Source organism: Macaca nemestrina, chromosome 1, assembly GCF_043159975.1.
Source record: "Macaca nemestrina isolate mMacNem1 chromosome 1, mMacNem.hap1, whole genome shotgun sequence".
Classification (NCBI taxonomy): domain Eukaryota; kingdom Metazoa; phylum Chordata; class Mammalia; order Primates; family Cercopithecidae; genus Macaca; species Macaca nemestrina.
Window position 1 is genome coordinate 44,441,290 of NC_092125.1, and position 11,143 is coordinate 44,452,432.

At 36.6% G+C, this 11,143-nt stretch overlaps 1 protein-coding gene across 2 annotated transcripts; it reads right to left on the reverse strand.

The window, feature by feature from the left end:
• Positions 1-220: 220 nt before the first annotated feature.
• On the reverse strand, positions 221-10,218 carry LOC105484600 (prostaglandin-endoperoxide synthase 2). Of its 2 annotated transcripts, XM_011746422.3 has the most exons (11): positions 9,431-10,218; positions 8,966-9,185; positions 8,056-8,172; positions 7,792-7,935; positions 6,994-7,137; positions 6,385-6,566; positions 5,270-5,353; positions 4,900-5,146; positions 4,332-4,618; positions 3,684-3,831; positions 221-3,197 (listed from the first exon to the last, which is right to left on the reverse strand). In XM_011746422.3, exons 2-11 carry the CDS (start codon positions 9,015-9,017, stop codon positions 2,788-2,790), a joined length of 1,815 nt encoding a protein of 604 aa, XP_011744724.1. In that variant the 5' UTR covers positions 9,018-9,185; positions 9,431-10,218; the 3' UTR covers positions 221-2,787. The 2 variants fall into 2 exon arrangements, with proteins under 2 accessions (XP_011744724.1, XP_070933418.1); XM_071077317.1 differs by lacking the exon at positions 9,431-10,218 and having other exon boundaries at positions 8,966-9,235.
• Between the last annotated feature and the right edge of the window lie 925 nt (positions 10,219-11,143).

The following is an 11,143-nucleotide window of genomic DNA, read 5'->3' on the forward strand; positions in this document are numbered from 1 at the left end:
GTCGTCTTCTATAAAGATACACAAACTAGACATTTTCCAACACAATGTCGTAGTGAATAAGAGATTATGAGATTTAAATAGTGACTCTAGGAAGCCTCTATATAACTGAGGACAAAACCATTTCATGAAGGGCCAGCCCTAGTTTTGAATAGGTGGAGAACGCAAGATAATGGTTTAAGAATAATGCTTCAGAGAAATCATATGTCATATGACAAAGATATATAGAAACAATCAAAGTTTATTTTCAGAAAAGATCTGTCAATTTTTAAATAGTACAAAAATAAACAGACATTTGTTTCCAGACTTATCTTTTACATAAGTTAAATACACATTTGTCTGAGGCACTGAAACATTCACATACACAACCCAAATTCCCAGGTTTGGTCAGCAGATCAATATTAATAACAAATCAAGTTTAAAAAAAATCAGTGAACAGTGTTTTATACAAGCATATTGACTCTTTCTTTCTTAACCTTAAACCTTCTAAACATAAAATCGTAAAGAAGATTCTCCTGAGTTATTTATCTTTAATGATATTTATTTCATTTTCTCCCTCTTCCTAAAAGACAATTTTTTTCAATCATTTATGTAAATACAAATATTATCTGTAATCAGTGTTTGATTTAAAAATATTAAAACCCACAGTGCTTGACCCAGAATATTTTCTCAATAAACTGTGGCTGAACAAATTAATGAAGCATCCACAGATGCCTCAAAACATTTTAAAAGGTCAGTCTTATGGCACCTTCAGGCTAATGAGACAATATTCTTTGTGGGCTAGCACACAGGCCTATCCTAAGGACAAACATTCAACCTTAAATATCTCAATACACCAGTAAGATTTCTAAAAATTTATTCACAAATCTCAATACAATCATTTCTTTGGATTGTTTACATGATAATTCAGAGAGGTAACCCCAAAGAAAATATACTGATTGTGACATAACGAAAAAAAAATCAATGATTGTAGGCTTAAACACAGTTTATAACACTAGTGTCCTAATAAGACATAAATAATAATCTTCAATAAATTAAGTAATATACAGTACCATTAAATGTCAGTAACAATGAGATGTGGAAAAGAAGTATTATCATCATTACTATTATTGCTGAAAACTACTTAGATATTGTTTGGTTTTGTTTTTAAACAAGAAAGGGCATTAATTAGAATGGGAATGTAACATTTTTCCAGTCACGAACCCTGTACAGTTCTCTCTGAGGCACTAGCCTCTTTGCAGGCATCTTGATTACAGATAGCTAAAATTAGCTATAAATGAAATTCTCTGCTTTTCACTTAAAACAAGTGTTTACTACTTTTAAAAGGGTCCTTTTGTTTTTCTTTTAATCTTCTTAAGAGGAGCAAAATACAGTCCTGATCTGAGGTTTCCCTGAAAACTTGCAAAAGTTCAGGTAAGAAAATACAGGCAGAGTCCAAAGAAAGTGAACTCTGATCTTAAAACCAGTGAAGCAAAATAGGAGAAATAAAGTGATGAGAAGACAGTGTCTCTTAGCAAAATGGCTAAAAGAAGAAAAGAAAAGGAACAGCATGCAGGTAGCCAGGCTTGATTCCAATGCACCTACTGAACTGGCTTCAAGACTGAGAAAAAATTAATGTGTGAAATGAATTTAAGCATTTTGAAGAGGTATTTTATGAGGTCATTGCTACCTTTTGCAATTGCTATGGACTGCTAAATGAAACTGTGCAACAGAAAATCTGAGAAACATATCATTATCCAAGCACAACTTGGTACTTTATTAACCTCACAGCAAAATCTGAGTACCAGGCCTGCAGTACACAAGGATAAGAAAAAGTTTCCTTCAAAAGTTTAAACCTAAAGTTGAACTATAATTTGTTTTTCTTCTTTGTTATTGCTTATTTTAAAGGTAGACTCTTTGGCTGCTATAGATTTTACATGTAACCAGCCATATAAACAAATTCTGGAATATCTCAACAAATATTCTTATTGTAAGATAACACTGCGGTGGCTCCACCACCTTAACACATTTGGCATTTTGATTTAAAAGGAAGTTGTAACAGTCACATTAAAAAGATTTACACTCTTGGTGAAAAAGGAATATCACTTATACAATATTTTAACAAGCGATTCTAGTATAATTTCTACTGATTTTACAGATTTAAATCCAAGACAGCTTCTTTTTGGTATATGTACAAATTTAATAACGTTAAGAAATAAAACAAGCCTTTATAAGTGATTCTACCTTGTGAATTTAGAAATTTCAAATTATTGTTTCATTACTGATTTAAAAAAGGAGACATGAAATTACTAGTAATGTCTAATTTAAATATTCATTTAGCAATGCACTGGTACCTGTTTTTGTTAGTTTGATGACAGAAAAATGTCGAAAAGTACTTTAAAATTTCAGACATTAGTTTCTTCTAATGCATCATGGAAGATGCATTGGAAACATCGACAGTGTAAAAACTTTCAGCATTTTGCCATCTTGTGACAGCGTTTAAGTATTCAAACATCTTTACTTTTGTTCTTATAATATAAGTTGAAATTCAAGTAAAAAGGCATCAAAACTCATTTCTCTCTGGTTTATAAAAGAGAATGAAAACTGTTTTCCAAACTTAACAACAACAGCAAAATCTTTAGAGTAGTGACATAAAAGTCTTCACAAGTATGACTCCTTTCTCCGCAACAGGAGTACTGACTTCTGTTACAGAAGATGTTAAGTAACATAAGGAGTTTAATATAAATATTATTAAATAATTAAATTAATAGACATGGTTCATATAAATAAATAAATATGATCATTAGACTTCTACAGTTCAGTTGAACGTTCTTTTAGTAGTACTGTGGGATTGATATCATCTAGTCTGGAGCGAGAAGAACTTGCATTGATGGTAACTGTTTTGATGAGCTCTGGATCTGGAACACTGAATGAAGTAAAGGGACAGCCCTTCACGTTATTGCAGATGAGAGACTGAATTGAGGCAGTGTTGATGATTTGAAAACCCACTTCTCCACCAAAAGTGCTTGGCTTCCAGTAGGCAGGAGAACATATAACATTACCCATAAGTCCTTTCAAGGAGAACGGTGCTCCAACTTCTACCATGGTCTCACCAAAGATGGCATCTGGACGAGGCTTTTCTACCAGAAGGGCAGGATACAGCTCCACAGCATCGATGTCACCATAGAGTGCTTCCAACTCTGCAGACATTTCCTTTTCTCCTGTGAAGGCAATGAAGACAGAGATACAACCAATGTCAAACTTCACAAAATAAAACACAATTTGATTCTTTTGCTCAATTTGCTGCCAACTTCTCTGTTTCCATTTGACCCCTGATTCTTTTAAGAAGTTTAGGGGCCAGGCACGGTGGCTCACACCTATAATCCCAGCACTTTGGGAGGCCGAGGCAGGCGGATCACTAGGTCAGGAGTTTGAGACCAGCCTAACACAGTGAAACCCCGTCTATAATAAAAATACAAAAAAATCATTCAGGCGTGCAGCGTGTGCCTATAGTCCCAGCTACTCGGGAGGCTGAGGCAAGAAAATTGCTTGAACCCAGGAGGCGGAGGTTACAGTGAGCCGAGATGGCGCCACTGCACTATAGCCTGGGTGACAGAGCACGGCTCCATCTCAAAAAAAAAAAAAAAAAAAGGAAAACAAAAAACAAACAAAGAAACAAACAAAGAAGTTTAGAAACTGTTTCTTACCTGTAAGTTCTTCAAATGATTCATAGGGCTTCAGCATAAAGCGTTTGCGGTACTCATTAAAAGACTGGTATTTCATCTGCCTGCTCTGGTCAATGGAAGCCTGTGATACTTTTTGTACTGCGGGTGGAACATTCCTACCACCAGCAACCTGTGGAAAGTAAAATTAGTTGTAAAACAAGAATTTTAGGCATATTTGCTGTTTGTATTTAGCTTGCCTTAGGTATAAACCAGGTAAGACTGAAACTCCCAGCTGAGACAATTTTTATTTGCTGGAAAGATGCTTACATACATTTCAACAGGAGCTCTGCTTAAAATTCAATGGGACACCAGTCTAGAACTAATTGGCCTTTTTAAATTTCAAAAATGAAACTAGTATTCAAGCCTAAAATATTTATTCCTGTAAGATTATAGATACTTTTTGAAAATATCTATTTTTAAGGTAGGGGTACAATTTGCTATTTGTTTGACAACTGTAGACTAAAAGTTTAGACTTTTCAAACAAAGTTAGGCTTCTTATATCAATAAAATAATTTTACTAGCAATATAACTAACTACTCTTTTAGTAAGTTTAAGAAAAATAATTTCTGTGGCAGAAATTCTAAAGTTACTGACTAGTCCTTTGTTTTGGTTTTCAATAATAATGCTTACCCTGCCAGCAATTTGCCTGGTGAATGATTCAACAAACTGGGTAATTCCATGTTCCAGTAATATAGAGTTGTTGTAGATAAACTGTTGATAGTTGTATTTCTGGTCATGAATTTGAAAGTTGTCAGGCAGAAGGGGATGCCAGTGATAGAGGGTGTTAAACTCAGCAGCAATACGATTTTGGTACTGGAATTGTTTGTTGAAAAGTAGTTCTGGGTCAAATTTCAGTTTGAAGTGATAGCCACTCAAGTGTTGTACATAATCTTCAATCACAATCTTAATAGTCTCTCCTATTTGCATAAAATAAAGAATAAAAACATTTATTTTTCTGATCACAAGCTTTCAAGCAATTGGAATGCAATTTTTAAAATTTGCTACTCCTTCATTTCTGTTTTCTTCCTTGTCAATATCAAAAGATAGCTATATGATCAGTCATGCTTACATATTTAATGAATATAGAGTGTGTGAGTTTTCTTTTACCACATCTTGTCAGTTACTCAAAACATAACAAAAGTAACACATTAGTTTTCCCCGGGGAAGAGGGTTTTATATAAATCATTTTCTTGTTTACCTATCAGTATTAGCCTGCTTGTCTGGAACAACTGCTCATCACCCCATTCCGGATGCTCCTGTTTAAGCACATCGCACACTCTGTTGTGTTCTCGCAGCCAGATTGTGGCATACATCATCAGACCAGGCACCAGACCAAAGACCTCCTGCCCCACAGCAAACCGCAGATGCTCAGGGACTTGAGGAGGGTAGATCATCTCTGCCTGAGTATCTTTGACTGTGGGAGGATACATCTCTCCATCAATTATCTAAAAAATAACAGTAGTAAATAAACATTAGTTAAAAAGTTAAGGAACACATTTTTAGGGATTTTAAAATATGGGTGTAAGTGGTAAGTAATAACGAAGTCTTAATAGTCAAAGGAAGCATACCTGATATTTCATTTTTCCATCCTTGAAAAGGCGCAGTTTATGCTGTCTATCCAGAGTTTCACCATAAATATGATTTAAGTCCACCTATAAAACGATGAAAAAATTTAATTTGTTGCTGTTGAAGTTTTTCTTAAAGTGTCTATCATATAATTCATCATTAAATAATTTGATGATTTAGCTTTCTTTAACATTTTTAAATAAAATAGACATTTTTTTCATAGCCACAAATTGCTACATTAATTTGTTTATCCACCAAAGCTACAAATTGATATGTCTTTGTGTTTAATGGACTTAACATACTATAAGGAGCTTATATCATATATATTACATACTTCACTATGATATGGTAATTCTAAAAAAGTATAAAAATGTGTTATTTATAAAAAATTCTTATGAATAACTTGAAGCTATGCTATTGAAATCCAAAAGAGAATAATGAGGCAGAAACCTCACCTTACAATATTGAAAGCAGCATAATCAGGGTACAATGTGTTTTTGAGGACACAACATTTTGCAGTACTAACATTTTAAACTTAAAAAATACAAGGGTCAAATTACAAATAATAATACCTGCACATATGTATGTGTGTGAATGTTTCTATATGTGTGTGCATGTCTGTGTACTAGACCAGAGAAGTAAATGGAAAATTCTCTTAAGAATTTTATAGATTGGCCGGGCACGGTGGCTCAAGCCTGTAATCCCAGCACTTTGGGAGGCCGAGACGGGTGGATCACGAGGTCAGGAGATCGAGACCATCCTGGCTAACACAGTGAAACCCCGTTTCTACTAAAAAATACAAAAAAACTAGCCAGGCGAGGTGGCGGGCGCCTGTAGTCCCAGCTACTCGGGAGGCTGAGGCAGGAGAATGGCCTGAACCCGGGAGGCGGAGCTTGCAGTGAGCTGAGATCCGGCCACTGCACTCCAGCAAGGGGGACAGAGTGAGACTCCGTCTCAAAAAAAAAAAAAAAAAAAGAATTTTATAGATAAGACTTTTTTTTTTTAAAAAAGTGGGTAAGTTATTTGGATCTATCTATCTGTTTATCTCCTTTAATGTTAGCCCTTGACTATGATTTGGTATAATTTTACTAACTCTAGGATATTAACTCTATCTTACCCCATGGCCCAGCCCTTTGGTGAAAGCTGGCCCTCGCTTATGATCTGTCTTGAAAAACTGATGCGTGAAGTGCTGGGCAAAGAATGCAAACATCATGTTTGTGCCCTGGGGATCAGGGATGAACTTTCTTCTTAGAAGAAATTTTTCCACAATCTCATTTGAATCAGGAAGCTGCTTCTTACCTGAAAAATGAGAAAGCTAAGATAAGAATCCATCTATGTATTCAAGAAAGCAGATAGTGACTGTCAATCTACCAGGAATTCTTCATTTATAAGAGAGTTACAATTGTGAATAGGATCGTAATATAAACAATAGTTCTAAGATATGGGGGAACAACTTCTTACTGAACGATTTTATCTATTTTAATTAGAATTATTTAATTTCTAATGAAATAATTTGAAATTATTAAGACATTATACCAAGATGCTCATTTGCTTTTACAGAAGAGTTTACATAGACTCATACTTTAAAAAATACCCATAGATATCCATGATAAAAGTAAAAACTGCTTTTGTTAATAAATAAATGGTAGTCTAAGGTCAAAATTTTTTTGGCAGCAATGCAGCCCGTCTTATAGTTAATACATCTCTAAGGATTCTTATTAGTCACCTTTCACACCCAAGGGAGTTGGGCAGTCATCAGGCACAGGAGGAAGGGCTCTGGTATAATAGGAGAGGTTAGAGAAGGCTTCCCAGCTTTTGTAGCCATAGTCAACATTGTAAGTTGGTGGACTGTCAATCAAATGTGATCTGGCTGAAATTTTCAAAGAAAAAAAGTTGTATTTATTCTCATTTGCTAAGTAAATCAACCATTATTTTTATTGTAAAATGTGGAAAGTGGCACTAGATGTTGAATTTAACTCCAAAAATCAAAAATAATCTAGTTTAAAACAACTACACTTTAAAATCTAATGGCCATTTGAAATGCATCTTTAATAAAATACATATACTCTGCACATTATAATCTGACAATATTGATTTTTCAGGTAGCCATCTGCTCCCTGTCCAAGAGGCCTATGAAGGGAATGGCTGAGCATGGAACCTACTTTAGAATCATGGAAAGTTATTTTCTTGCTGATCCAAATATAAATTTATTTTAATGGGTGCTACATGTTCAGAACAATTCTGTGACCCATGGGCATTTAATAAACAGCTGGACCGTGCTACCTCCACAAACTGACCAAATAGTAAAAGTTGGAAGACGTATACAGAGTTGTGAGTAGACTGTATAAACTGGATGGGACTAAATGTCAATAGTTTTGGCCGTTAAGATGGAAGGCAAACTTAAAAGGTATCTTAAAATTCATTTTGATAAACTAGGAAATATGTTTTTAGATTAGGCTTACAGTATTATAAAGCATATTTTTCTTTGAGAAAACTAAAACCTTAGAAAGACACTTGTACTTACACGTCAACACATAACTCATAATTGCATTTCGAAGGAAGGGAATGTTATTCACAACGTTCCAAAATCCCTTGAAGTGGGTAAGTATGTAGTGCACTGTGTTTGGAGTGGGTTTCAGAAGTAATTTTATTCTTGTCAGAAATTCCGCTTTAAGAAGAGGAAGAAAGGGAGGGAGAAATTAATGGGACTCATTATAAGACACAAATCTATACAATTATAACTGTATCCAGTCCCACTCCTAATGAGGCAACCAAAGGACAAACTTACGTGTTGAGCAGTTTTCACCATAGAATCCTGTCCGGGTACAATCGCACTTATATTGGTCAAATCCCACACTCATACATACACCTCGGTTTTGACATGGGTAGGAACAGCAAGGATTTGCTACAATTAAAGAACAGCAAATAAATAATTCTCTAGTGTCTTAATCTTAATTTAAACATTTAATTGTTTTACTATGAATCAACTTTACAATAATAAATTCAAGAAATATATAGGTAGCCATGAAAATATAATTTTTTAACCTGACTTAGAATGGATAAAACGTAGAAATACCAATTTTCTATTCTAAATAAGGATAACAGCATATTCAACTTGGTACATCATGTTACTAAGCTTTTGTTAGTTAACTCTTTAGATGTGAAAATTAGCATTTTTAAGAAGTTCAAGTAAGTAGCACTTTGCTTTCCAAATTAAAATGGATCTAGTACACTAATCAACATTTAGAGAAAAATTCAAAGTAAAACAGCTTACTTATTTTTGCTTATCCTAAAACATAATCCGGGCTTTCCTGGGGGCAGGAAAGAACTGACTAGAGTATTTAAAACAACTTCTTCCACTCAATAAAAAGAGGTTCCAAATAAAAACAATTCACATATATTGATCAGATCCTATCTTACAATGACAACCTGCAAATTAGCATCATCTATCCCTCTTTAGCAGGTGAGAGTGTCTCAGATCGGTTAAGTAACTGGCTCATAATGATCAGGGCTTGTGGGAAAGCTGGAATATCCACCGAGTTCTTTCGGACTCTAGCGGTCCAAGTTCTTTCCCAAGTCACGTAGCTTCTCTATTCGGAGAGAAGTTAGAGTACTGGGATAGACCCAGGAGGTCAGAGCGGAAACTCTGCCCGGGTGCGTGGAACCGGAGTCCCCGGTGCGCGGCGCCAGGTACTCACCTGCGTGGCCGAGTGCCAGGACTGCGCACAGCAGCAGGGCGCGGGCGAGCATCGCGGCGGTGGGCAGGGCGCGGCGCGGGCGTAGGCTTTGCTGTCTGAGCGCGTCTGGCTGTGGAGCTGAAGGAGGCGCTGCTGAGGAGTTCCTGGGCGTGCTCGTGACGCTCACTGCAAGTCGTTTGACAACTGGTCGCCAACAGAGAGAACCTTCCTTTATATAAGCCTGAAAACCAAGCCCATGTGACGAAATGACTATTTCTTTCCGCCTTTTCGTACCCCCCACAAAATTTTCCCTCCTCTCCCCTTAAAAAAATTGCGTAAGCCCGGGTGGGGGCAGGGTTTTTTACCCACGCAAATGAGAAAATCGGAAACCCAGGAAGCTGCCCCAATTTGGGAGCAGAGAGGGTAGTCCCCATCTCCTCTCTGATCCCTCCCTCTCCTCCCCGAGTTCCACCGCCCCAGGCGCACAGGTTTCCGCCAGATGTCTTTTCTTCCTCCCAGTCTTTGCCCGAGCGCTTCTGAGAGCCAGTCCTGGACTGATCGCCTTGGATGGGATACCGGGGGAGGGCAGAAGGACACTTGGCTTCCTCTTCAGGAATCCGAGCGGCCCTGAGGTCCGGGGGCGCAGGGAATCCCCTCGCCCGCTGCCGCCGCCGTGTCTGGTCTGTACGTCTTTAGGGGGTCGAGGAAGTCACGTCGGGAGAGACTGGAGCGAATAAGGTTAAGAGAGGCTGACATGTTTTACGTTTTAGTGGCGACGCTTAATAGGCTGTATATCTGCTGTATATGCAGCACATACATACATAGCTTTTTAAAAAACTCTTATTTTGTGGAATGAAATAGCTACCCTCAGTGTACATAGCTGTAATTTATCTTTGTAGCTAAGTTGCTTTTAACAGAAGAAATACTGTTCTCCGAACCTTCACCCCCTCCTTGTTTCTTGGAAAGGGGGCGGGGGCGGGGAAAGGTAAATACTCCTCATAATACTGCTCCTAAGCAGTTACCCTGTAAATAGTTAATGTGAGCTCCACGGGTCACTGATATAAAATTTTCTGCCTTCTGATGGACAAAGGAAGCGGCGATGGCCAGAATTTGCAGGGGCGCTAAATATCCAAAACGTCTGCGTTAAAGCATTTCTCTCCCTGATGCGTGGATTATTTTGGTTACTAGCCCTTCATAGGAGATACCGGTAAAATAAATTCGAGGTTTAAAGTTCACTCTTTTGTCTTTTCTGTCCACTTTTCCAAGATTATGAGTTGTGACCATGGATCAAAGTACAACACAGCATTTACTTTTCAGTTGCCTGGGCTAATTTTCTATTCTCGTTTTGGAACATAGCTGGATGAGGAATTAATTAGAGGGAAGGGAGATTTTGACAGTTGGAATTTCATCTTTGCTTTTGTTTAACATCTAGCATGGGTAGTGCTCAGGGAGGAGTATGTGAGGGTGAGATACTAAAATATCTCTCTCTCTCTCTCTCTCTCTCTCTCTCTCTCTATATATATATATATATATATATATACCAGAAAAGACGTGGAAAATAGAAAATTCAGTTATGTCCTAAATCCTTAGCATTTCAGGAAAAGGACAACATAAAACCTGAAATAAAACTACACCAGATACCTCAATTCGTAGAAGTCTTATAAGAAAAAAATAAAGAAGAAACTCACTTGGAGTTTTTTTTTAACCATTTTGCTTAATGTACACATCTGATTCTACATGAGACACAAATGACTAAAATTCCATCTCATCTAGGAAGCCTTTCTCCTCCTCTCGTCATATTTAATCATTGCGTTTATGGCACTCCCATTTATTACATGGAATCTTACATGAAATTTCAACTAAGAGCATAGATCATTTTCTTTTTGATAATTTAATAATTTCAACTTTCTGTTTCATTTTAAAGGAGTAGGTTGCATCTACTGAAATTTGAAGTTTATAGTTAGAGCTACTAATGTTAGTTTGGGTTAGAAACCATGTTAGAATCCATACTGTGAGAGTGTACTAAAATTTTATATTACAATCCTGAATTCATTTTGAAGTGATCATTATCACTGTATTCCTTATCAGACATTAATTGTATAGCTAGTATGTATAGAAGTGTGTTCTGTTGTCTGAAAAGAGATTTTGAATACAAAAGTGAAGGAAAAACATGGCATAAAGAATAATCATATTTAGATT

What these genes read in the sequence shown, in the direction of transcription:
- LOC105484600 (XM_011746422.3), bottom strand. Translation starts at nt 9,017, where the DNA reads ATGCTCGCCCGCGCCCTGCTGCTGTGCGCAGTCCTGGCACTCGGCCAC. An exon ending in AACTCCCTTGGGTGTGAAAG is followed by an intron (nt 6,567 to 6,993) that starts GTGACTAATAAG and finishes CTCATTTTTCAG; the next exon opens with GTAAGAAGCAGCTTCCTGAT. An exon ending in AAGCAGGCTAATACTGATAG is followed by an intron (nt 4,619 to 4,899) that starts GTAAACAAGAAA and finishes TTATGCAAATAG; the next exon opens with GAGAGACTATTAAGATTGTG.